A 26708-nucleotide genomic window follows, 5' to 3' on the forward strand; every position below is an offset into this window, starting at 1 on the left:
CCCAGTTTATTCAATCTCTCCTTATTGTTAATGCTCTCCATACCAGACAACATCCTGGTAAACCTTTTCTGTATTCTTTCCAAAGCCTCCATGTCCTTCTGGTAGTATGGTGACCAGAATTGGACACAGTATTCCAAATGTGGTTTAACCAACGTTTTATATAACTGTAACATAATTTGCCAACTTTTATACTAGATGCCCCATCCAATGAAGGTAAGCATGCCATAAGCTTTCTTTACCACCTTTTCCACCTGTGCTGCCACTTCTAAGGATCTGTGGATTGTGGACTAGTTACAGACCTCATTCAGGAAAACACCTTCCATTGCTACCCTCTACCTTCAATAGCCAAGCCAGTTCTGAATCCATCTACCATTTCACTCCGATCCTGTGAGATTCAATATTTTGCACCAGCCTGCCATGACCTTGTCAAATGCTTTACTAAAGTCCATGTAGACAACATCCACAGCCCTTCCCTCGTCAATCATTTTTGTCACCTCGTCAAAAAAACTCAAATTAGTGAGACATGACCTCCCTCGTACAAAACCATGCTGTCGCTAACAAGACCATTCAGTTCCAAATGTGTGTAGATCTTATCTCTAAGAATCTTCTCCAACAATTTCACAATTTCTGTGGGACCACAGAAGTATCATCCCATGAAAAGCAAAAGAACTTAGCAAGACTGTATTGTGAACTTGTTCAGTCATTCTATGTATAATTATAATTAATTGAACAAGGAAGTGGAATAAAAATGAGAAGTTATCTTGATCAAGGATTTGCTATGCTTTTTAAAGTACAGTCGACAGTAACAGGGTTAAAAATGTATCTGCAAGGAAGATTAGTGAGTGTTACTATCTTAACATATTGCTGGCACAACTTTAAAAAAAATTACTAATGTCATTCCTATTAAAATATTTTATATATTTGGAAAATGCAGTGTCTTCATTTAACATGTAATATATATAGCTCTAAATCTACGCCTTGCAAAAACATTCAGTTAAATGCTAAAATTAGCTAAATATATTTACTTCCAACAGTTTGACAGGCTCAAAATGGTTCTATTGTGACATACGTTTGAAAATTAACATGTAATCTTCATTGAAAGTATTAATTTTATGGAGATACTCAAATGTCAGAGTACTTAGTCCATCTCTGAAAAATTATATCAACGTGTGGACATCTAGTTTCCAAAACTGGACGTCTTTCACTTACCCTTCAGTGTAATAATGTGAGAGCCATCCTTTTGTATGCTAGAATCCTTAAATCATTATAGCAGGCATTCCTGTCAGAATAAAATTCAACCAAAGTTCAGGGTGATACTACTTGTACTGTAAGGGTCAGGCTTATCTTTAGAGTTGAGGGGAGTAGAGGGTGCATTAACCATACTTGATGTAACAGTAAATACGTCTATATCCTTGTCCCTTTTCAAAAAGAATCTCACTTTATAGTTGAATACACTAGTGAAATCCATGGGAGAAAATTGGAGGAGACAACCTGCTTGTGTCATTTAAAGATGTTTGTAGAAATGTTGGCCCAGTGTATCTCCAGATGTCTAGTTAATGAGGTTCAGCTGGCATGAATATTGGCAAAGCGCCCACACGGCATAACAGGAATGTTTGGCAACAAGATCTTTCTTGCTATTTTTACCTTACAATCCACCAAATCTTAAAATTGTGGGATTCATTTGAAGGCTTTCCCAATGCTTGGAGCATAAATCTTAGGTTCTGTGCTAGAATCAGATTAAATTGTGTTACTTTGATTATTCAGTGTGAGCATGTTGGTTTACATCACATTTTATCCACCTTCATACTGCAAACTGCTCCTGTGAATCCACTTGGAGTCATTTTGCATGCTGTGCTGACCTCATCTTCATCAACAAGTTGACATTAAGTGTGCTGCCCTCCAGGACAGCTGCACGATACTGACAGCTTTTTCATATGCAAATCACAAATTGCCTGGTCACTTGTATTAAGTGATCAAGACACTGTACGCCAGTTTCTACTTTAGTATATTTAAGCTTATTACATTCCCCCACATGAGGATGAAAACATCTATTGAATAAGCTTAAGCCATGAGCTTTAATTTTAAATATGGGTTTTCATGTTGAAATTTCAACTTGATCAAAATTTTATGAATAAATCATGGTGTTGATTATTAGATGAAAACATTTAATATCCCTGCAGTAATCTGAGATAGCTAATATTTCCCAAAAATCCAAACTAAATGGTTTTACATACCTTAGATGTGATGGAGAGCTATCTGTTAAACGTGTGTAAAATAAAAAGCTTCGCCATTTTTTGCTCTTTAAAGCATTGATTTTTTTTTAAAAAATAGACATCTAACCTGCAGTTTCCTCTTCACATCGCCTATTTATTAGATGGGAAATGGGGAAGTGGTCCCGTGTATGGAGCTGTGTTACCACTTTCCATTTTGCTGATGTACCTAATTTTCCACTATTACTCTGACAGATCTAGAACCAAAAATCGGCAATTATTTTTAAATGAATGGCTGATGTTATAATGAACATTATACATTATATTTCCAGGTATTGCTGCATCTGTAACACTGTGTAAATTACACAAAATGGACACGCACCAATATTAGATGAAAGTGCATGTAAGGTATCCAGTTGTCATAAAATAATTCATAGAAAGCTTGTTTCTCAGTTAACTTTGAAAATTGAAGTCACATGCTTGCAGTCATGTGAATTTTTGAATGTTAGATCAGTTATTAAGGTGCATCTTTCAATTTGTTTCATTGTTAAGTAAACACAGGAATAGGTTACTTGCAATTAACAATGAAATCGGACAGACAGCAAACGCATTTAAGAGTATGTTACCTGTCTGTGCTGAGGATTTGTTTTAATGTCAATTATGTTTATATCTTGCAGGAACTGGCAGTAATGAAGCAAGTTCTGATAAATTTGCATAACAGGCAGTATGCTGGAGGCTTGCCAGGTTCTGGAGATGAAGTCAAAAGCAATCCCATGGCACAAGCAACAAGATTGTCTCTGAGTATTCCCCCACATGAAGACGAAAACATCTACAAACCAAAGCCAACACTTTTTGTAAGTTTTTTTTAGTCTGAAGTGAAGAAGACATTAGTTTTTCACCAGCCCAAATATTTAGGCTTCTTCCAGTCATAAATACAGGAACCAGGAATAAGCAATCCCTTGTGTTGGTTCAACCGTTCAGTTTTGGCTGATGTACAACTCTCAGCTGCACTCCATTTACCCACCTTTGATGTATATTCCTTGATCAGTGACACCACCAAAAAGCATCTATTGCCGTCAGTCTTAAAAAATTTCAATTAACTTTGTCATCCACAACCATTGTAGGTTCCAGATTTCCAACAGTGATCGATTTCGAATCATATTCCAAAATGTTTCCCACCTTTTCTACTTTTTTGAACAGATTGCATGATTCTCAATTTAAAAAATATTTTCAAAGATCTGTTTCATATTAAGGTTTTCAATGCTATTATGTCCCACTCCTGACATTGATAGCGGGCAGCCCAATGGTTAGCACTACTGCCTCACAGCGCCAGGAACGTGTGTTTGATTCTCAGCTTGAGTCACTGTCTGTGTGGAGTTTGCATGTTCTCCCCATATCTGCGTGGGTTTACCCCTGGTGCTCCAGTTTCCTCCAAAGAAGTGTGGGTTTGTTGGATTGGCAATGCTAAATTGCCCTTTGGTGTCAGGGAGACTGGCTAGGGTAAATGCCTAGGGCTATGGGAATAAGGCCTGGGTGGGATTGTGGTCGGTGCAGACTCGATGAGCCGAAGGGCCTCCTTCTGCCCTGTAGTATTCTGTAATTTTACATACATTTCACAAATGATATGGCAGACACGCATGGAATAATAGGAACAAATTTTAGTGGTACAATGGGTTTTTTGAAACCTCCTAAAAGTTCCCTAATTCCTTGACCAAGGAATTGTTCATTCCTGTGAGAAGCTATTATTGCTGGATGTCATCATTAACATATCAACTTCCATCTTCTCCAAGCACTTCTATTACAAGTGATATAATTTAGACACCATCTCTGTTAGGAATAGTTCTACTGTTCCAGACATTACACAGTCACTCAAAAAGGCTAATGGGATGGCAGAGGACCCACAATTAGAGCGCATGAAATGGATCATTCGCCAGAAGGTTTTAGTTTGATGTAATTAATGCAATTTCGTGCTGCGATAAATGAACAGCTAAAGTGTGGTATAATTTTACATAATTGAACTTTTTTTCCAACAAACTTGCAATGAAAACTGAAACATATGAACACAATCTTAGTGTCAATCTAATATATATATGTCAATTTGCAATTTTCTGCTTCTCACTTTAAGACTCTCAACCTTACGCATTCAGTTTCACAAAGACCATTGATTATGGTGGTGCAGTGGTTAGCACTGCTGCCTCACAGCGTCAAGGACTTGGGTTCAATTCTGGCCTTGGGTTACTGTGTGTAGAATTTGCACATTCTCTCTGTGTCTGCGTGGGTTCCCCCGGGTGCTCCGGTTTCCTCCCACAGTCCAAATATGTGTGGGTTAGATTGATTAAGAACATAAGAAATAGGAGCAGGAGTAGGCCATCCAGCCCTTCGAGCCTGCCCCGCCATTCAATAAGATCATGGCTGATCTGTTGCTGCTCAGTTCCACTTTCCCGCCCTCTCCCCATAACTCTTAATCCCCTCTCCTATCAAAAACCCATCAACCCGCGTCTTAAAAATATTTAGCGAGGCAGCCTCCACCACTTCAACGGGCAGAGAATTCCAGAGATTCACCACCCTTTGAGTGAAGAAGTTCCTCCTCAACTCCGTTCTAAACCGCCTCCCCTTTATCTTGAGGCTGTGCCCCCTAGTCCTATTGTCTTTTTTGAGCGGGAAGAGTCTTTCCACCTCTATCCTATCCATCCCATTCATCATCTTATACGTCTCAATGAGATCTCCCCTCATTCTTCTAAACTCTAACGAGTACAAGCCCAGTTTATTCAGCCTCTCCTCATAGCTCAACCCCCTCAACTCCGGTATCAGCCTAGTAAACCTCCTCTGCACTCCCTCCAAGGCCAAAATATCTTTGCGCAGGTGCGGCGCCCAAAAATGCACACAGTACTCCAGTTGCGGCCTCACCAATGCCCTATACAGCTGCAGCAAGACCTCCCTACTTTTATATTCAATCCCCCTCGCTATGAAGGCCAGCATCCCATTCGCCTTCCTGACTACATGCTGCACCTGCAAGCTGGGTTTTTGCGACTCATGCACAAGGACCCCGAGGCCCCTCTGCACCGTCACCTGCTGCAGTTTTTCGCCTCGTAAGTAATAGTCCTTCCTACCAAAGTGGACCACCTCACACTTGCCAACATTAAATTCCATTTGCCATTTCCTGGCCCATTCGCCCAGCCTATCTAGATCCTTCTAGATCCTTGATTGGCCAAGCTAAGTTGTCGCTTGTGTCAGGGGGATTTACAGGGTAAATATGTGGGGTTACAGGAATAGAACTCGGGTGGGATTGTTGTTGGTGCAGATTCAATGGGCCGAATGGCCATCTCCTGCACTACAGGGATTCTACGCTTCTTTATACCATAGGAAAGGGTAGAGTGTACACAGATTTACACAATTAAAAAAAACATTGTGCTAAAGAAACCTGACAGGTGAACATGTTCTCGACATCACATCAACAGAATATTTTTCAGCATGATAATTGTACATGCTGTTTTCGAGATATTACATCCATATGCTCCATTTAATAACATAAAGTTCAATAGTTTCAAGTGAAAGAGAAAATCTGGATAGAAAACAGGATTGTGCAGTGGCTCCTAGAATAGCAGTACCCAACACATAGATAACAGAACTATCTAGTCAGGTTTATTCAACATATCAACCTCAGTGTTTACTAATGCTGACCTTCAACCTTTTGAGATAATAATGGAGACATGAGAAAAGACCTCCCTTCAGGCAGAATTCCTTCTTTCGGATGGTTGTTTGTGTCTGTAATTCTGTTTCCCAGAGCATTGGGTCACTGAATATATTCAAGGCTGAGTTAGACAGATTTGATTTTCAAGGGAACCAAGCTGTCAGAAAAATGAGGAATTATAATATTTTTCTTGCAACAACAGTCATATTTCTCATATACAGGTAAACAGACTGGTGGGGTGTGATGGCAATAATTGGATTAAGAGAACGCAAGGGTCTAAATATCAGTAATAAGTAGGTTTGATGTGTTAATAATCAGACAGCCATGAGAAACTTGAATAAGAATTTATATAAAGCAATAAAAGAAGTCATTTTGAACTAGTTGTTTTAGTTCAATGGGGAACATATGCAATAAAATTGTGAGTAAGTGAGGCAAAAATAGGTTAAGTTTTTACTTCTTAAAATGTACGAGCGGTGAAGGAGTTTGATCAGTTCTTGGGAAAGGAAACTTTTATGAAACAGTTGGAGGTGGAGAAAGACCAAAGGGAAGGAACATATATGAGGGGGTAACTGCCTCGATCTCCCAGAAGACCATGTGTAGCTGATCAGCTCTCCCGAAAGACAGCGTGGAAGCTGGTAATTTGTCAGAGCAGATAATGTGGTAGCTGGTCATAGCTAAAAGGAAACACAATGTGGGCAAGGCCAGACCTGGAGAACCAGTTTGTTGTCACCGCAAGAGCAACTGGGCATTTTGGGGTAAAGTGACTGAAATTCTATATATTTAAAAATCTATAAGGACTGTTGCCATCAGAAAAGGGAAAGTTAGCTCTAAGTGTAAAATTGAGCTTAGATCTTTGTAGAAATGTTTTAAAGTATTCTTGTGTTTAAGTATACTTTTTTATTTTCTTTCTTTTAATAAACTTTTACTTCAACATAAAATCATCATAATTGGTCAGAGAAGCCATTTCCTGATTTCAAAAACCTTCCTCATAATCACAAATTCAAACATCATTTTGGCAGCTGTTTGGAATTTGGCAGCTTATATTTACAGTCAGATGGGCCTTAACAAAGTATCACTTGGGGGGAAGACAGGAAAGTGGGGTTACAGCCGCAATATGATCAGTGTGATAGTTTTGAATTGTGGAATGGGCTGGAAGGGCTGAATAGCCTATCCTTCCTCCTATTTCTTATGTTTTTATGTTCACCACATTGAGATCTATTGATTCCCTCCAAAGCCTTTTCCACCTGTTTAAGCCCTCATATCTCATGCTCTTTCTCTCTACCCAGATGTTGCCAAACTTAATCATAGAATCATTCAGCACGAAAGAGGTCCTCCGGCCCATCGATTCTGCATTGACACATTAAGAACACCTGAACTCCCACCTAATCCCATCTGCCAGCAACTGGCCCATAGCACTGAATGTTATCATGTACCAAGTGCTCATCCAGATATTTTTAAGTGCTGAGTGCTTCTGGAATTTTCTGTTATATTTCAGCTTTCCATCTTCTGCACTATTTTAAGAACAAGTAGTAGGAGCAGGAGTAGGCCATCTAGCCCTTCGTGCCTGCCCCACCATTCAATAAGATCATGGCTGATCTGAAGTGGCTCAGTTCCACTTTCCCGCTTTCTCCCCATAACCCTTAATTCCCTTGCCTACCAAAAACCTATCTACCCGTGACTTAAATATATTTAGCGAGGTAGCCTCCACCACTTCAACTGGCAGAGAATTCCAGAGATTCACCACCCTTTGAGTGAAGAGGTTCCTCCTCAACTCCGTTCTAAATGCACCCCCCCCCCATCTTGAGGCTGTGCCCTCTAGTCCTGCTGTCCTTTCTGAGCGGGAAGAATCTCTCTACGTCTACCCTATCCATCCCCTTCCTTATCTTATATGTCTCTATAAGATCCCCCCTCATCCTTCTAAACTCCGAGTACAGACCCAGTCTATTTAGTCTCTCTTCATAGTCCAACCCCCTCATCTCCGGTATCAGCCTAGTGAACCTCCTCTGCATTCCCTCCAAGGCCAAAATATCCTTGCGCAAGTGCAGCGACCAAAACTTCTCACAGTACTCCAGCTGCAGCCTCACCAGTGCCTTGTACAGTTGCAACAAGACCTCCCTGCTTTTATATTCTATCCCCCTCGCTATAAAGGCCAGCATCCCATTCGCCTTGATCACCTGCTGCACCTGCAGACTGGGTTTTTGCGACTCATGCACAAGGACCCCCGGGTCCCTCTGCACCGTAGCATGCAGCAGCTTTTCGCCCTTTAAATAGTAAATAGTATTTTGTTTCGCTTTTGTTTTTGTTGCCTCGTTATTGGATAAATTCTCAATCCGAACAAACGTTCTTGGTATCAGCACCTTGAGATATGTACAAATTCATGACAGTGTGTGAATAAATAAGTTGCATTAGTACATGCTGGGCTGTCCATGAACTTGGACTCCCCTGCTGGATGTAATAATCGAGTGACTAGTTTTTGTACCCAAAGAAGATTTGCAAGGTACCTCCTACTACCCCATCTTCCTTAAATCGCGCAGTGGACCAGTCTTTAATGATTCTTTTATCGCTGTTGTTGCTGACTTCCTTGTTATTCAAGCATGCCTGAGTATGTGGGTGACTTTGTTGTGTTCTGTGAATCCTGTCAAGACCAAAGAGTCCAAGATGAGATTGACATGGGTGTCCATGGGAATGGCAGTTCATGATGTCTTTATTGGTACTTGGTAGGGAGGAGGGGGAAGAATCTTCATTTACCCCTATGGAATTCCTTAACAGAAAATCCATCCCAGGTTCGGCGTGTTTCTTAATTTGAATTCTTTTCTTTCTTGCAGACAAACAGAGAATGTCCTGTCTGGTACAAAAAGTTGAAGCAGAAGACTACTTGACATTTTTGATGTATGTTTAAGGAACCTTCAGAGATTCTTTCTTCCTTCCTCTTACTAATTTTCAGTAACATGATCACAACTGAAGTTGCAGGTTTTCCAATTTGAGTGCTGTGATTCCAATTAAATGTTGGTTTGTTTGTGAACCATTTGGGGCGCATTTACATTACTACTGTTGGTGTGAGGCTTAATGCTGCAGCTATAATGTTAATCTAATCTGAATCTGCAGTCAAGGCTTCACCCAAAAGAGTCAAATAAAATGAACCTCCTGGAGTAATGACTCTCACTCCACTTTGTTTCATTAATAACAATTGTTAGTACAAACCTTAAAACCCAATTTGCACTGCATAAGATTAGCATTTGTGTAATGTGCTGATACTAAATTTATCGTGTAAATACACCGTTATCTGCAAACCTAAAAAGGTACAAATGTGTTATTGATGTACAATAGTTTTTTATTACCAAATTACTTTGCACTGTACATGTTTAAAAAAAGTTAATAAAGGCTTTATTTTCATTTGCATCTGTTTACCAATTTGTGGTGGTGTTACAGATCACTCGGAGTCTGAGTTGTTATGGCAACATACAATCTCACATGCATGTTGCAGTCTAGAGCAATGGATAGTGATATAAGGGTGCTTTAACTTTCTTTCCATGACTTGGTTGGCCAATAATAAAATTAGCACCTGCCATTGACACGTATTGGAAGGTATTGCAGGTAGATAATCAAATTGGTTGGCTGTTTTTGAACAATCAAATCCTGGAGTGGGACTTGAACGTGTGGCTCGGAGGCAGGGACGCTACCCACTGTGTTATAAAACCTCTATTTACTATTTCACATGAATTAATGTTTAAATAGCGTGTTTACCAATATAACATTGCTTTCAAATGGTTAGTTTGTTTTGATTTATTATTGTTTCATGTATTAGTATATAGTGAAAAGTATTGTTTCTTGCATGCTATACAAGCAAAGCATACCGTTCATAGAGAAAGAAAGGAGAGAGTGCAGAATGTGGTGTTACCGTCATAGCTAGGGCGCAGAGAAAGACCAACTTAGTGTGAGGTAGGTCTATTCAAAAGTCTGATGGCAACAGAGAAGAAGCAGTTTTTGAGTGGGTTAGTACGTGTCCTCAGATTTTTTAATCTTTTTCCTGATGGAAGAAGGTGGAAGAGAGTACCTCCAGGGTGTGTGGTGCTTAATTATGCTGGCTGCTTTTCTGAGGCAGCAGGAAATGTAGACAGAGTCAACGGATGGAAGGCTGGTTTTTTTTGAGTTGGTATTCTGCTAATGCTTTGTTGTTCTTTCTTGTTTAGAACCATAGAATGTTACAGCACAGAAACAGGCCTTTTGGCCCTTTTTGGCCGTGCTAAACCACTTGTCTGCCTAATCCCACTGACCTGCACCTGGACCTGGACCATATCCCTCCACACCCCTCTCATCTACGTAGCTGTCCAAGTTTTTCTTAAAACTTGTAAGACATATCCTAATTGTTGTGTATATTATACAAATAATAGTTTCTCTATTGAAAGCTAATTTTGTCCTTCTTCACTGGTAGTTTTCCTGATTTCTTCCATGTTCCCTTGTTTTGCACCATCTACAACCTGGAACATAGGCTGCAAGTTCTTCCCAGGTTACCACTAATCTTCCCCTGAGGAAGCCACAGCAAATGTGTAACCTGGAGGCATTACTCTTTCTCTTCCAAACCCATTAGTACATCAGGGATCAGTGCTGGGACCTTTGCTGTTTGTAATATTTATAAGGAGCTTAAAAGGGAAATTAGGAGAGCCAGAAGGGGTCATGAGAAGACCTTGGTGGGTAAGATTAAGGAGAATCCCAAGGCCTTCTATAAATATGTGAAAAGTAAAAGGATGAGAAGAGAAGGGATAGGACCTATAAGAGGTGAAGGGGGAAAGGTCTGTGTGGAACCAGAAGAAATGGCAGAAGTGCTTAATGAGTACTTTGCCTCAGTATTCACAGTGGAAACTGATCTGGGAGATTTTGGTACAGATTTGCAGCAGTTGGAAAAGATTGAGTATGTGGATATTAAGGAGAAGGATGTGTTAGAACTTTTGAATTCTATCAAGATAAATAAGTCGCCGGGACCAGATGGGATGTACCCCAGGATACTGTGGGAGGCGAGGGAAGTGATTGCAGAGCCCCTGGCGATGATCTTTGCGTCGTCAATGGAGACGGGAGAGGTTCCGGAAGATTGGAGGATTGCGGATGTAGTTCCTATTTTCAAGAAAGGGAACAGAGATAGCCCAGGAAATTACCGACTGGTGAGTCTGACCTCAGTGGTTGGTAAGCTGATGGAGAGGCTTCTGAGGCACAAGATTTACGAGCATTTGGAGAGGTTTGACATGATCAGAAATAGCATGGTTTTGTCAAGGGCAGGTCATGCCTTACAAGCCTAGTTGAGTTCTTCGAAAATGTGACTGAACACATTGACGAAGGAAGTGCAGTGGACGTGGTGTACATGGACTTCAGCAAGGCGTTTGATAAGGTCCCCCATGCAAGACTTCTTGAGAAGGTGAGAGGGCATGGGATCCAAGGGCCTTTGGCCTTGTGGATCCAGAACTGGCTTGCCTGCAGAAGGCAGAGAGTGGTTGTGGATGGGTCTTTATCGGCATGGAGGTCAGTCACCAGTGGAGTGCCCCAGGGATCTGTTCTAGGACCCTTGCTGTTTGTCATTTTCATAAATGACCTAGATGAGGAAGTGGAGGGATGGGTAAGTAAGTTCGCTGATGACACGAAAGTTGGTGGTGTTGTGGATGGTCTGGAAGGATGTCAAAAGTTGCAGCAGGACATAAATAGGATGCAGGACTGGGCGGAGAAGAGGCAGATGGACTTCAACGCGGATAAATGTGTAGTCGTCCATTCTGGCAGAACCAATGGGATGAACGAGTACACTATTAAGGGCAGGAGTCTTAGAAGTGTTGAAGAGCAGAAGGATCTTGGGGTCCAGGTCCACAGGACTCTTAAATCAGCCTCGCAGGTGGAGGATGTGGTCAAGAAGGTGTATGGTGTACTGGCCTTCATTAATCGAGAGATTGAGTTTAGGAATCGGGAGGTAATGCTGCAACTTTATAAGACCCTTGTCAGGCCTCATTTGGAGTACTGTGCGCAGTTCTCGTCGCCTCACTATAGGAAGGACGTAGAAGCTATTGAAAGGGTACAGAGGAGATTTACAAGGATGTTGCCTGGACTGGGAGGCATGCCTTATGAAGTTAGGTTGAGGGAGCTGGGACTCTTTTCCCTGGAGAGACGAAGGTTGAGAGGCGACCTGATAGAAGTTTATAAAACGTTGAGAGGAATAGATAGGGTGGATTCTCAGAGGCTATTTCCCCGGGTTGAAATGGTCGCTACGAGAGGACACAGATCGAAGGTACGGGGCGGCAAGTACAGCAGTGATGTTAGGGGTAAGTTTTTTCACTCAGAGGGTGGTGAGTGAATGGAATCGGCTGCCGTCAGTGGTGGTGGAGGCAAACTCGCTGGGGTCTTTTAAAAGACTTCTGGATGAGTATATGGGATTTAGTGGGATTGGGGGTTATAGATAGGTCTATAGATTGGTAGGTGTTGATGTAATCGGCGCAACTCGTGGGCCAAAGGTCCTGTTTGTGCTCTAGTGTTCTATGTTCTAAACGAGTTGGAGGAAAATGTAACTGGATTGATTAGTAAGTTTGCGGATGACACAAAGATTGGTGAATTTGCGGATAGCGATGAAGACAATCAGAGGATACAGCAGGATATAGATCGGCTGGAGTCTTGGGTGCAGAGATGGCAGATGGAGTTTAATCCTGACAAATGTGAGGTAATGCATTTTGGAAGTTCTAAGACAGATAGGGAATGTACAGTAAACGGCAGAACCCTTAAGAGTATTGATAGACAAAGGGATACAGGTCACTGAAAGTGGCAATGCAGGTGGAGAAGGTAGTCAAGAAGGCATGCGACAGTGGTCCGTTCCATCCCCTGCCCACTACCAATTCCTGTGGCTGGTGGAAATGGAAAAATTCCCCCTTAGCATTTACTTAGCTTTTATATCCCATTCACCTAAGCATCTTTATGATTGGTTCTGGAAATAAACAAGGTGCAACATTCGCATGATAAATGCAACTGACCTTTCATGTTTGACAAGGTAACCATAACATAATGCCACTCTGCAGCCACGGAGTTGTTGCTCATCTTGCGTATTAGGGATAAGTATCTACATAGCATTCACAGATGGCCATAATTTCATTCATAAAGCGAGTACATTCTAAGATTTAGTGCCAAGAGCTTCTAAACTTCCAAGTCTGGTGTAATTCAACCTATCTGCATTTCAAAGTTGACCTTTACAAAGGGAATATTCTGTAACATCAAACCAATTTATCACTTACGTTATAGGCATAGACCAACAACACAAAGAATATGAGGTATGTTTGCTTCAATTAGAGCTGGAGGTTCTTATTTGGGTTCTACAATCGTGCCACTCACGTTGCCTTCTGCTTGTTTAATTCACAGCTGCAACTTTACATGGACAGGAGCCAACTTGCATTGAGCCCTATCTGGTGTAGTACAAACTTCATTAATTGCTTTATAGTGACATGGATAGTCCCAACAGGTGAAATGCAATTTCAACCAGGCTCTTAAGGTTCATGATAAATTGCTTCCCTTCTCCTTCAATTATCTCTGCGTTTCAACAACAGCTTGCATTTATGTATCGTCTTAAACGTAAGATGTCCCAGGGCACTTTGCAGGAGTCATTATCAACTAAAATTAGGCACCAAAACACAGGAAAGATATTAAGGGACGCAATCAAAAGCTTGAACAGAAACAGCAGGATAATAGGAAGGGACTTCAAAGCCTAGACATTTGAAGAAATATCCATCAGTCATGAAGTGAAGAAAATCTTGAATACAGAGAAAAAATTTGATGGAGCGTAATGTTCTGGGGGTAGGGGGAAGCGGGTGTGGTGATTTGTAGGGATGGAGGAGGTTACAGAGATAGGAAGTAGAGTGGCTGAGTGTTGGGAGTTGACTTTAAACCCCACCCTGGGCCAGTAAAGGCACTGAGACTTGTTTGGGTTTTGGTTCTATAGGTCACCCCTTCAGTACTTCAGCCCCAGCAGACATTTTTCACAAACGAGGCCAGAGGATCAATTGGGCAGTCAACCACTTGTACTCCATGCATGATCCTCACCCACCTCACACATCCAATAGTGTTCAAGGGAGCACTTCCTTTCCATTGAAAAAGTTTATTTATTAGTCACTAGTGGGCTTACATTAACACCGCAATGAAGTTACTGTGAAAATCCCTTGGTTGTCACACTCTGGCACCTGTTCGGGTACACTAAGGAAGAATTTAGCACAGCCAATGCACCTAACCGGGACAAGTTTGGACTGTGGGAGGAAGTCAGAGCACCTGGAGGAAACCCACATAGACCAAATGTGCAAACTCCACACAGACAATGACCCAACTGGGAATCAAACCCACGTGTCTGGTGCTGTGAGGCAGCAGTGCTAACCACGCCGCCCTTCACAGAGATGTTGAAGCCACTTGTAACAGTCTCACTCCCAATGATTTCCCATTGCCAACGATCAGAGCAGGTAAAGGTGCTCAACACACACCAGAGATTTGGATCTGAGATTTCCGAATCTGCACAACACAATTCGGCTGCAAGCTCTGTTCTTTGAACTCTAACCTAGAGGGAAGTTTATGATTAAATATATTTTTGGGCTTATTTTCATGTTATGAATGAATTTGGTATTATGTTTTACAATGCATTGAATATAAATTTAGCTGCATGCTTTTCATTTACTAAGAATTCTGACACATGCTGCAAATTATTAATAATTTTGTAAATATCTTGTCTGAGCTGTAAAATTGATTGCTCTATGTTGTACCATTCATGATAAAATTCAATAGTTTATTTGCATTGTAACAAGGTTATACTCGTTTATTTTTAAAATACGATTTCTCAACTTTCAACTGACTGGAAATTTTGGAGACTGAGCAACCTACTTAAAAATGCAAGGCCACATTCCAAGGTGAAGATGCAAAGTAAACAAATAACCCAACAGGGGAGTGTGAAGAGAAAGTCATTTCCTAGACACCCATTGAAACTCGTAACTAAGATAGACATTTAAAATGAAAAATACTGGACATTGAAACAATGATTGTTGTAGGTACACCCACCCAAAAACTCTTGGAAATACACAATGGGTGAAGTATTTTGAGGCAAGGCTGCCAGCCATTAGAGAGAAATTGCAAGGGGGCACGGGCAATATCGAGAAAGCCTCAGCCTCTCTTTTAGAATAATTGTGTCGCCAGTTTGAGAAGCCAACTCTGGGAGAAACCTACTAATGAACTGCTGTCTTGGGACAATTGCAACATCATCTATACCTACACGAACACCGAATGCTTAGCGTTTTCATTATTTTTCTTAGGGCTTAACAGTTAATAAATCAGCTCTTACTTTGAACCAAGAAAACCTTTTTTTGATTGGGTCCATTTTGCTCACAGCTTAAATAGTTACATGCATACCAAATTGAAAAAGGTATATCTTTGTATTAAAGAAATTTAACCCTTTTAAAGAAACTGGGACTGTTTTCCCTTGAGAAGCAATGATTAAGAGAAGATTTGAGGGCTTATGGGAATAGGGCCTAGGGATTGTGGTCGGTGTAGACTTGATGGGCCAAATGGCCTCCTTCTGCACTATAGGGAGTCTATGATTTGATTGAATTGATTTATTATTGTCACATATATTGGGATATAATGAAAAGTATTGCTTCTTGCGCACTATACAGACAAAGAATACTATTTATAGAATACACAGGAAAGAAGAAAAAGATAGATTGCAGAATATAGTGTTACGGTTACTGATAGGGTAAAAAGAAAGATCAGCTTAATGTTTTTAAAGTTTACATATTTACAAGTGTCACAAGTAGGTCTACATTAATACTGCAATGAAGTTGCTGTGCAAATCCTCTAGTTGCCACACACTGATGCCTGTTCGGGTACACTGAGAGAACCATTCAAAAGTCTGATGGCAGCAGGGGAGAAATAGTTCTTGAGTTGGATGGTACATGTATTCCGACTTGTAGCTAGATTGTTAATACATGAGCAGCAAAGGAAGCAGTGTCTGTGTACTATTGTGAACAATTGGTATATTTAACTGCCATCATCATGACTTCCAAATAATACTGAGCTGTTGTCACATTGGGTTTTCCACTGTCCACACAAAGGTGCTGCAAGCCAAATTTTCTAACCACGTTTTAATGGAAATTACCCAATTAAATGAAGGAAAAGGAACTTTCATCAATTTTATGCAACTGACAATGTTAGAGTTAATAGTAACTAATAATGGGAAAGACAGCTCTTAATTAGGTCATTTTATTTTTCCAAGCCGCCATTCAACAAGTACTCACAAGCCGATTAGGCACAGAAAACTTGGTAAAATTGGGTACAAGGCGAATAGCGTGACCTGTGCCCACCTCCGCGCCAGTTCCCCCTTTACCAAGGCCTGAAAATGGCCATGATCGGGACCACGTCCGAAACATTTGCACGTGTTTAAACTGACGTAATGGGCTGCACACCCAACCTTACCGGCACTTCCCCCTTTAGCACTGCGTTTGAGTCCAATTCAGGCGTTCCAGTTACTGAGAAGGTAAATGCTGAGAATCCGATGGCGCTCTGCTTGAGATGGGGTGGGGGGAGGGTAAGGTGGATCCACTGCCACTCTGCTTGTGATCAGTGAGGGGGGAAATGGGGTCTGCTGCCACTCTGCCTGAAATCAGTGGGGGGGGGGGGGGGGGGGGGGGTCCACCGCCACTCTGCCTGTGATCAGTGGCGAAGGGGGGGGGGGGGGGGGGTTCCGCTGCCGCTCTGCCTGAGATCAGTGAGGGAGTCTGCTGCCACTCTACTTGAGATCGGTTGGGGGGGGTGGGGGAGCGGTGGTTGGGGGGGGCTGCGGGGAGGTGGGGAAAGGGGGGAGGGGCCCCACAATCAGTCTGGGTGGCAGAGGTGTTGGGGGGATAAGGCAGTCAGTAATGTTGGGGGGGTGGGGGGAGGGGGTTAGGGCAACGTCTGTGGGGGCCAGGGGGAGGCTTTAGCCGGCCCGCGAGGGATGTGGCAGGGGAGCAGCATTCTATCAATTCTTTTCTGCACATGTGCAGTTGGAGGCACCAGTCAGAGCTGCAGGGTTTCGGGCACATTATGCCCCACCCAGAGGCGGGGCACGATTCGGAATCACGAATATTTTTGCAGACAGAGTGCGTATGGGGCGCCAGAGAACAGGTCTAAAAGTCAGATCTGAAACACTCCCAGTTTCAAGTCTGCCCAGCACTTAGAATCAAAATGGTAAAATAGGGCCCAGTGGGTTTCCTCCCACCCTCCAAAGATGTGTGGGCTAGTTTGATTGGCTATGCTAAATTGCCCCTTTTGGCTAGGGGAAGACACAGGGTAATTTTATGTGGGGTTAGGCCCTGGTGGGAGTGTTGTCGGTGCAGATGATGGGCCGAATGCCTGCAAGATCTTTCCTCAGATAGACCTATCTTTTTGTCTGGAACTTAAGTTGCGACTTTGGTCTGAGGGTTTGTGCTGGACACTCAGATGGGATTGACAAATCAGCATTTGCAAGAGAGAGAGCTTGACAGCACTACACAAATTCGAACTACGTAGATAATTGCAAATGCACATAATATTTAAGACTGATATCAATCTGGATTTGGCAAAAATTATGATTGTGAAACTAACAGTGCATGCCATCAATATAACTGACAGCAACCTCTGACCTCTGGAAGCGGGCAGTTAAACATAGACATCCAGAAGTTGTTGTCATTGCTTCCTATTCTGTCGGTGTATTATTGAAGTTCCACCGATGGAAATCTTCTGCATCAACTGAGTTAGAAACATAGAAAATTGGAGCAAAAATAGGCCATTTAACCCTTCAACCCTGCTCCGCCATTCAACATGATCATGGCTGATCTTCTATCTCAGCACCATACTGCTGATTCCTGGGATGGCAGGATTGACTGGACCTGTATTCACTGGGATTTAGAATGAAAGACGATCTAATTTGGGCAGCATAGTGGTTAGTATTGCTGCCTCACAGCTCCAGGAATCTGGGTGTGATTCCTGGCTTGGATCACTGTCTGCGTGGGTTTCCTCTGGGTGCTCTGGTTTCCTCCCAAGATCCAAAGGTGTGCGAGTTAGGTGCATTGGCCATGCTAAATTGCCCCTTAGTGTCCCAGGATGTGTAGGTTAGAGGGATTGGTGGGGTAAATATATGGGGTTACCGGGATAAGGTTTTGGTGGGGTTGTTGGTCACCATCTGTGCGACGTCAACACCTTCTCCCCATGTCTGTGTGGGTTTCCTCCAGGTGCTCCGCTTTTCTCTCACAGTCCAAAGACGTGCAGATTAGGTGAATTGGACATTCTAAAATTCTCCCTCAGTGCACCTGAACAGGCACCAGAGTGTGGCGACTAGGGGATTTTTACAGTAACTTCATTGCAGTGTGATTTTGCCTACTTGTGATTAATAAACAAACATTACGGTTAGCACCGAAATCAAGTTAGCGCTGGGAAATTTGAAATCAATTCCACAAAATTACTAGATCTTCATGGGCATCTTTCTCCAAGGTCAGTGACAATTGCATTACTTCACCACTAACCACAAAATCCAGGTCAATGATTAACTTCTGCATGTGACAGGACAGACCATAAATTGGACTTATTTATTGTGATAGAATTTTAAAATGCATGGAAGAAATATAGGTTGGTTTGGTTGCCTAAGTGTGTCTATTGTAAACAGAAGCTATATTTAGACCTGTATGGAATGTAGTTCTAGTAACAGTATGCAGGAAAAAGCCTTGTTATACAGGGTAACAGGCTCTTCCACAGCTTCTGTGGAGACAGACTGATTTTCTTTGTCCTGAAATTAGTCAACTGAATATATTTGAGTCCAGCATCTATTATTAGGCTGTCAGGCTAAATCCCAGCCTATTGCCATTGTGCTTTCTCTTGATAAAAGCTTGTGAAACTTAGGACTCAAGCATTATTCAGACCTGACAAGTGGAGGACCCACGGAGTGTCTCTGAGGCTAGGGGCGGATTGACAACAATCAGGAAAATGGAGTTGGCTGTTTTCCAGTAGTTTATACTGGGACCATTGGGATCAAGATGAAGTCTGGTGATTAAATGAAACCTCACATAATGATAGGTACTAGTGCCAGGAAAGCAGTGTTGGAATAGTTAGTAAATTGTCAAACTTTTTTTTTGTGTATCCGTTGAAATGCAAGTTAAAAACACGCCCATCATGAAATTGTATTTGCTGTATTGATTTTTGGTTGCAGTCTAATTGTTATTTTAGATTAATTTGTACAGCAGTTTCTAACCTAAACCAAATAGTCTAACAAAGTTTAATTTTCTGTTACATTGAGGAAGATTAAATGGCTCATACCAATTCCAGGAAGTTATTATTGTTCTGAAGGGTTTCTGTACAATTCCCTGTCAATGCTACTTTGCCAGATATTATGCACGAAGTTATGGCTTCAGGGTTTAAGAAATCGTGGCTTTCTCATGAGTGATTTTTTTCATTCTGAGCTCAAAGAGTATCTACAGACTAAACTAAACTTTTAATTGATCCGCATGTTTGAAGAGTTCTTCGTGGAAATCAGCAATGGACAAAGTAACTTTCTGTAACTTTCATTTTCCCAGAGGTCGCTTAAGGTGCCATTTCCAAAGGAACAAAGCAAGTAGAATGATCATTCTTGGGTGATGACAGTCTGTATCTGGCCTTGAAAGGACACATGGATAGACAAGACCCACTGGAGAAGAATAAATTCTCAATTTTTGATCCAAGTGACCATGCATCAAACAAAAATAAAATACTGCAGATTCTGGAAATCGGAAATAAATACAGAGAGAGTACTGGGAAGGCTCAGCAGGATTTGTGACGAGAGATACAAAGTTCACATTTCAGGGCAAGTTGCTTCTCACTTCAATCATGCAATGTCTTTAAGGAACCTCCACAATCTTACTGTCTTTAAAGATGTGTCGTAGCAAACAGAAAAATAGCTGAGGAAAAGGGAAAGAATTAAAAAAAAACCAGTATAAAGGATGAATATATATGGAGCAAAATGTAGTCAAGGCTACATGTAAAGACAGGCAAATAAGATTACCACTTCCCTTGTTCAGTGTTTTAACTGCTTTAGGCAAGGCTTATGCTGTGGACAGATCTGTTGCAAACTTAAGATTGTTGACCAAACTTTAATATTGACTTTAATATTTACAGTTCCTCTAGACTCAACTTTGGTTTCTCTGGCCATGTTAAATTGTGGGGATTAGCAAGATAAATACATGGGGTTACAGGGATGGGGCCTCAGTAGGATCTTTGTCAGTGTAGGCTCAATGGGCCAAATGGCCTCTTTCTCTACTGTAGGGATTCTACAATTCATTTCTTCCTCTGCTTCTTTAATGTAAACAGCCATGAGACAGTTTTGATGTTAATGGGAATAAATTAATTCATTCTATCATGAACACAGTAGTGCAAGAGTTCCTTTCTTTGCTACTTGCAAAGATTCTTCATTAAGTGAGCTTGGGGAATCACCAACCCGATGCCTAAGGCCTATACACTCCTTGGCTTCCATGCAAATTAGCTGTTGTACTCAGGCAATAAGGTTGCTGATTTAGCAAATAGAACAAGAAATACTGGTGCATTGGGAATGTTCTTCCATGCTTGGAATTAAAAGACATTGTTGGAGAAAAGTAGAGGGGAGCTTTACCCAGCACTTAGCTGCTCATACCTGCCTTGGGAGAACTTGATGTTAATACTAGTCATCAAAGGTGGAAAGTTTTAAGTGGTATTAAAAGCAAACTCTGCTGGTTAAGTGCTGAGGTCATTGGGATGAAGAAAATAGGGGAGGGGAATTTGTGCTGCTGATGTCAAGGCAGGGCAGACTCATTACAACCTCAATTTTGTCCTTTCAAAGGCATGGGATAAATTTTCCCATTCCACCCACCGTGGGAATCGTAGTGAACGAGGGGCGGACCATGAAAAGGTCCATTGACCTTGGGCAGGAATTTCTGGTTTCGGGGCCAACGTGGCCGGAGAATCCCACCCTCTATTGTGTAGGAACATATATTCTCGAGGTTACAGAGAAACATATATTCTCGAGGTTACAGAGAAACATATATTCTCGAGGTTACAGAGAAACATATATTCTCGAGGTTACAGAGAAACATATATTCTCGAGGTTACAGAGAAACATATATTCTCGAGGTTACAGAGAAACATATATTCTCGAGGTTACAGAGAAACATATATTCTCGAGGTTACAGAGAAACATATATTCTCGAGGTTACAGAGAAACATATATTCTCGAGGTTACAGAGAAACATATATTCTCGAGGTTACAGAGGAACATATATTCGAGGTTACAGAGGAACATATATTCTCGAGGTTACAGAGAAACATATATTCTCGAGGTTACAGAGAAACATATATTCTCGAGGTTACAGAGAAACATATATTCTCGAGGTTACAGAGAAACATATATTCTCGAGGTTACAGGGAAACATATATTCTCGAGGTTACAGAGGAACATATATTCTCGAGGTTACAGAGGAACATATATTCTCGAGGTTACAGAGGAACATATATTCTCGAGGTTACAGAGGAACATATATTCTCGAGGTTACAGAGGAACATATATTCGAGGTTACAGAGAAACATATATTCTCGAGGTTACAGAGAAACATATATTCTATATATAAACATATATAGAAGTATATATTGTCTACGTTAGAGTAGTATGAAATTTCATCAGAAATGTAGTTTTTTTTTCCTAATTTAGGGGAGGCGATCTCAATCTCTCTTTGACATGTCAAAATTGCAGTTCAATTTATGTGCGATACACAATATGTGTATAATTTTTAAACACAGCGCGGGCGATTCTCTCAACCCACTCCGCTGCTTTAGCGGTTGGATGGATGGAAATTGGAACTGCCGGGGGAAGGGGAAGGGGAAAGGAGGAGTTCAAGGTGGGCCAGGATGGGGGTGGGGGGTGGTCGAGGCTAGCCTGGACATGTGCCAGTGATCAGGACCATGGGGAGGTCATGGAGCTGGCCATCAATCAGGAGGCCAGCAGCGTCTTGGCACTGACAGGTCGGCGCATGTGCAGTGGCCTGCTCAGCGCTATGCTGCCCAGTATCTCCAGTGGGAATAAACTCCTGATTTTTGGACCGATTCACACTAATCTAATGCATTCTGCAACACAGAGTGTGGGAGAATCATTTCAAAACTCCCGCTGAATAAAGCAGTGGGATTAACTCCAGTTTTTACACAAATCTGACAGAATTTTTTGGGGAGAATCGCCACCAGTAACTTTGAAGGATATTATTATGGGAGTTTTATGTTTTAAATGCCGTTGCAACCAAGTTTAGCTTGTAGGATATGTCTCTCTAAATTACACAATCATTAAATAATGCCCCTTTTTGAGTCTGAGAATCGGACAACTGGGTTTGTGAAAGTTGTTGCATGCAGATCTGACAATTCAACTTAGCTTCAGTCTTAAATTTCCGCTTTACGTTTTACTTACATTTCTTAAACTACTACGGAAATTGAGGCAGAGAGTAGGGGTCAACGGGTGCTATTCGGATTGGCGGATGGTGACTAGTGGAGTGCCCCAGGGGTCGGTGCTGGGGCCTCAGCTTTTTACCATTTATATAGATGATCTGGAGGAGGGAACCAAGTGTAGGGTGTCGAAATTTGCTGATGACACCAAGATTGGGGGAACGGCAAATTGTGCGGAGGGTGTGGAGAGTCTGCAGAAGGATCTAGATAGGCTGGGCGAATGGGCCAGGAAATGGCAAATGGAATTTAATGTTGGCAAGTGCGAGGTGGTCCACTTTGGTAGGAATAATGGTAGGAAGGACTATTACTTACGGGGCGAAAAACTGCAGCAGGCGACGGTGCAGAGGGACCTCGGGGTCCTTGTGCATGAGTCGCAAAAACCCAGCTTGCAGGTGCAGCAGGTGGTCAGGAAGGCGAATGGGATGCTGGCCTTCATAGCGAGGGGGATTGAATATAAAAGTAGGGAGGTCTTGCTGCAGCTGTATAGGGCATTGGTGAGGCCGCAGCTGGAGTACTGTGTGCAGTTTTGGGCGCCGAACCTGCGCAAAGATATTTTGGCCTTGGAGGGAGTGCAGAGGAGGTTTACTAGGCTGATACCGGAGTTGAGGGGGTTGAGCTATGAGGAGAGGCTGAATAAACTGGGCTTGTACTCGTTAGAGTTTAGAAGAATGAGGGGAGATCTCATTGAGACATATAAGATGATGAATGGGATGGATAGGATAGAGGTGGAGAGACTCTTCCCGCTCAAAAAAGACAATAGGACTAGGGGGCACAGCCTCAAGATAAAAGGGGGGCGGTTTAGAACGGAGTTGAGGAGGAACTTCTTCACTCAAAGGGTGGTGAATCTCTGGAATTCTCTGCCCGTTGAAGTGGTGGAGGCTACCTCGCTAAATATTTTTAAGACGCGGGTTGATGGGTTTTTGATAAGAGAGGGGATTAAGGGTTATGGGGAGAGGGCGGGAAAGTGGAACTGAGCAGCGACAGATCAGCCATGATCTTATTGAATGGCGGGGCAGGCTCGAAGGGCTAGATGGCCTACTCCTGCTCCTATTTCTTATGTTCTTATGTTCTTGTTCTAAATCAAAATTCAGTGACAGAATTACCAGTATTGGATTGCACAATCGTTGTACAAAATAATCCCTATGATGGTTGGTACGGTGGCACAGTGGTTAGCACAGTCGCCTCACAGCACCAGGGACCCGAGTTCAATTCCGGCCTCGGGTGACAGTCTGTGTGGTGTTTGCATATTCTCCCCGTGTCTGCGTGGGTTTCCTCCGGGTGTTCCGGTTTCCTCCCACACTAATAAGATGTGCAGGTTAGGTGGATTTGTAATGCTAAATTGTCCCTTAATGTCAGGGGGCCTAGCAGGGTAAATATATGGAGTTACGGGGATAGGGCCTGGCTGGGAGTGTCGTCAGTCCAGTCTCGATGGGTCGAATGGCGTACTTCTGTACTAAAACCTGGTGTTGTCAGACTTTTTACCGTACTTCTGTATTGCAGAGATTCTATGAGTCTCAACTAGTTAAAATAAGAAACTGCGCTGCTTATAAATGCAAATATGTAACAAACATGCCAGCCATCATATTTTTAAGCTGACAGTTAACTTTTGTGAACCATGTATGAACTTGTTAATGTTTTTGCAAGAAAAAACACTGGGTTTTTTTACCACGGGAATTGAAACTCTATTATCAATAAATCAGGTTGGCTGGGTGCTGGGACTGAAGGCTGTTAAAAGCCATCAATCTGACTCCACATTCTTCCCCATTTGAGCAGATTTGAACCAGAAATATTTTCATAAGGACTGATGTTTGCTGAGTTTTGTAATTACAAGTGTCACGGATGCTTTGAAAGGATCATTCCCAAAGTCACCTGTGAACAATTATATTTGTGGGTGCATGCGTGTGTATTTTCTTACCCATGGAGCGAGAACATCAATTTAAAATAACCCAGCAGCAAAACCTCCTCACTTAAAAAGAACAAGTTAGTATATTTCGCTATATTGCTCTGGAAGTTACTTCAGAAACAATGAAGCTGCAAACACAGACACGTACAAAGTTTAGCCACAATTGAAGATAAAATTACACTTATAAAAATTGGATGAGCTCAATCTGTCTATTGTTCGGTATGGGCCTGAAATGTGTGAGGTAGCTTGTTGCATTGTCAGGACTAAAGGTTTTGAAGTCATAAAGTCATAGAGGTTGACAGCATGGAAACAGGCCCTTCGGCCCAACTTGTCCATGCCTCCCATTTTTTTTTAAACCACTAAGCTATTCCCAATTGCCTGCGTTTGGCCCCTATCCCTCGATACCCATCTTACTCATATAACTGTCTAAATGCTTCTTAAAAGACAAAATCGTACCTGCCTCCACTACTAGCAGCTCGTTCCAGGCATTCACCACTTTGTGTGTGAAAGAATTGCCCTCTGGACCCTTTTTGTACCTCTCCCCTCTCACCTTAAATCTGTGCAGCTTTGACTGGTTCCCCACTCTGCACTAGTCTCCCACTAATCCAAACCAGGTAACGCCTAAAGCATATATGCCATCTTCTCTAACAAGTTCTTAATGAATGTTGAGTGCTTTAATTAACCTCATTGGGGGAGGGGGGGTGGGTTGGCTCCCTCCTCCTAGCCTGCTGAACATTGTTTGTGCCAGCAACTGTATAGAGTCATAGAATCCCTACAATACAGAAGACGGCCATTGATCCTGTACTGACAACAATTCCACTCAGACCCAATCCCCGTAACCCTATGTATTTACGCCACTAATCCACCTAACCTGCACATCTTGGGACACTAAAGGGCAATTTATCATGCCTAATCCACCTAATCTGCACATCTTTTAGTGTGGGAGGAAACTGGAGGACCAGAGGAAGCCCATTCAGACATGGGGAGAATATGCAACTCCGCACAGACAGTTGTATCTTGAAGCTTATACTCCAGCAAGCATCTGAACCGTCAGGCTCCCCTCACCTTCATAGAATCACAGAATCTCTACAATACAGAAGGAGGCCATTTGGCCCTTCGGGTCTCTACTAGTTATATCCCACCCAGGCTCGATTCCCATAACCCCACATATTTACTCTGCTAATGCTCCAGACTGTAGAGTCAATTTAGCATGGCTAACCAACCTAACCTGCACATTTTGAACTGTGGGAGGAAACCAGAGCACCCGGAGGAAACCCACGCAGACATGGGAAGAACGTGCAAACTCCACACAGACAGTGACCGAGGCCAGAATTGAACCGAGGTCCCTGGCGCTGTGAGGCAGCAGTGCCAATCACTGTCACCGTGCCACCTTCAACCCAGACTTAAGGGAAGAGTTGGGAGTGGGCTGAAAATTGAGTCCGTAGTGTCCAAGTATGCTTTTGGAAAGTCAATTTTCAATTTGCTTCCATTCTCATGCTGGAGATACCTTTGTCTTATACTGAGCAGGAGCGCTGACTCTGCCTACAATAGAACAGTGACCAACCACAAGGAAATGTGACCACTGGTAATAAATTAGATTGCAATTAAGATAATGCCTCTCACAACTCTGGCATGTCTCAATGAAATAGCGTTGAATGTGTAAATTGTTGCTGTCATGTAGTAAAGATGGAAGCCAATTTCTACATAACCATGTCCCACAAACAGTTCAATGATAATGACTGGATCTTTTTTTTATGAGTTCGTTGACGAATGAGTATTGGTCATGGGATAATTCCCCTTCTCTTAGAAATAATACCATGGAATTTCTAGCACATACCTGAGGGCAACATGGTGGCACAGTGGTGCCTCACAGCACCAGGGACCCAGGTTCGATTCTCAGCTTAGGTCATTGTTTGTGTGGAATTTGCACGTTCTCCCAGTGTCTGCATGGGTTTCCTCTGGGTGCTCCAGTTTCCTCCCACAGTCTGAAAGACAAAGAACAAATAACATTACAGCACAGGAACCGAACCTTCGGCCCTCCAAACCTGCCCGACCGAATTAAAACCCCCTACCCTTCTGGAGATCATATCCCTCTATTCCCATCCTATTTAAGTATTTGTCAAGATGCCTCTTAAAAGTTATCACCGTATCTGCTTCCACTACCTCTCCCAGCAATGAGTTCCAGGCATCTACTGCCTTCTGTGTAAATAATTTGCCTCGTACATCTTTTTTAAACTTTGCACCTTAAACCCTAGTAATTGACTCTTTCATCCTGGGGAAAAAGCTTCTGACTATCCACTCTGTCCATGCCTCTCAATCTTGTAGACTTCTAGGTCACCCCTCAACCTCCATCATGCCACTGAGAACAAACTAAATTTCTCCAACCTCTCCTCATTGCTGATGTCCTCCATACCAG

The 26708-nt window shown here is 42.3% G+C and overlaps 1 protein-coding gene across 2 annotated transcripts in view; it reads left to right on the forward strand.

The window, feature by feature from the left end:
- pibf1 (progesterone immunomodulatory binding factor 1) overlaps positions 1 to 9278 on the forward strand; it is a 117371-nt gene extending 108093 nt beyond the window's left edge. The window contains exons 17-18 of one of the 2 annotated variants that reach the window (XM_080197841.1): positions 2888 to 3064; positions 8727 to 9278. In XM_080197841.1, the coding sequence (XP_080053967.1) occupies positions 2888 to 3064; positions 8727 to 8780 (231 nt within the window). In that variant the 3' untranslated portion in view covers positions 8781 to 9278. Of the gene's footprint in view, positions 1 to 2887; positions 3065 to 8726 lie in introns of those variants that run through there. The other variant, XM_080197842.1, reaches the window with a different exon arrangement.
- Positions 9279 to 26708: the final 17430 nt, after the last annotated feature.

The sequence above is a fragment of the Carcharhinus amblyrhynchos genome, chromosome 10 (genome assembly GCF_965287045.1).
Source record: "Carcharhinus amblyrhynchos chromosome 10, sCarAmb.v2.hapA, whole genome shotgun sequence".
NCBI classification, from domain to species: domain Eukaryota; kingdom Metazoa; phylum Chordata; class Chondrichthyes; order Carcharhiniformes; family Carcharhinidae; genus Carcharhinus; species Carcharhinus amblyrhynchos.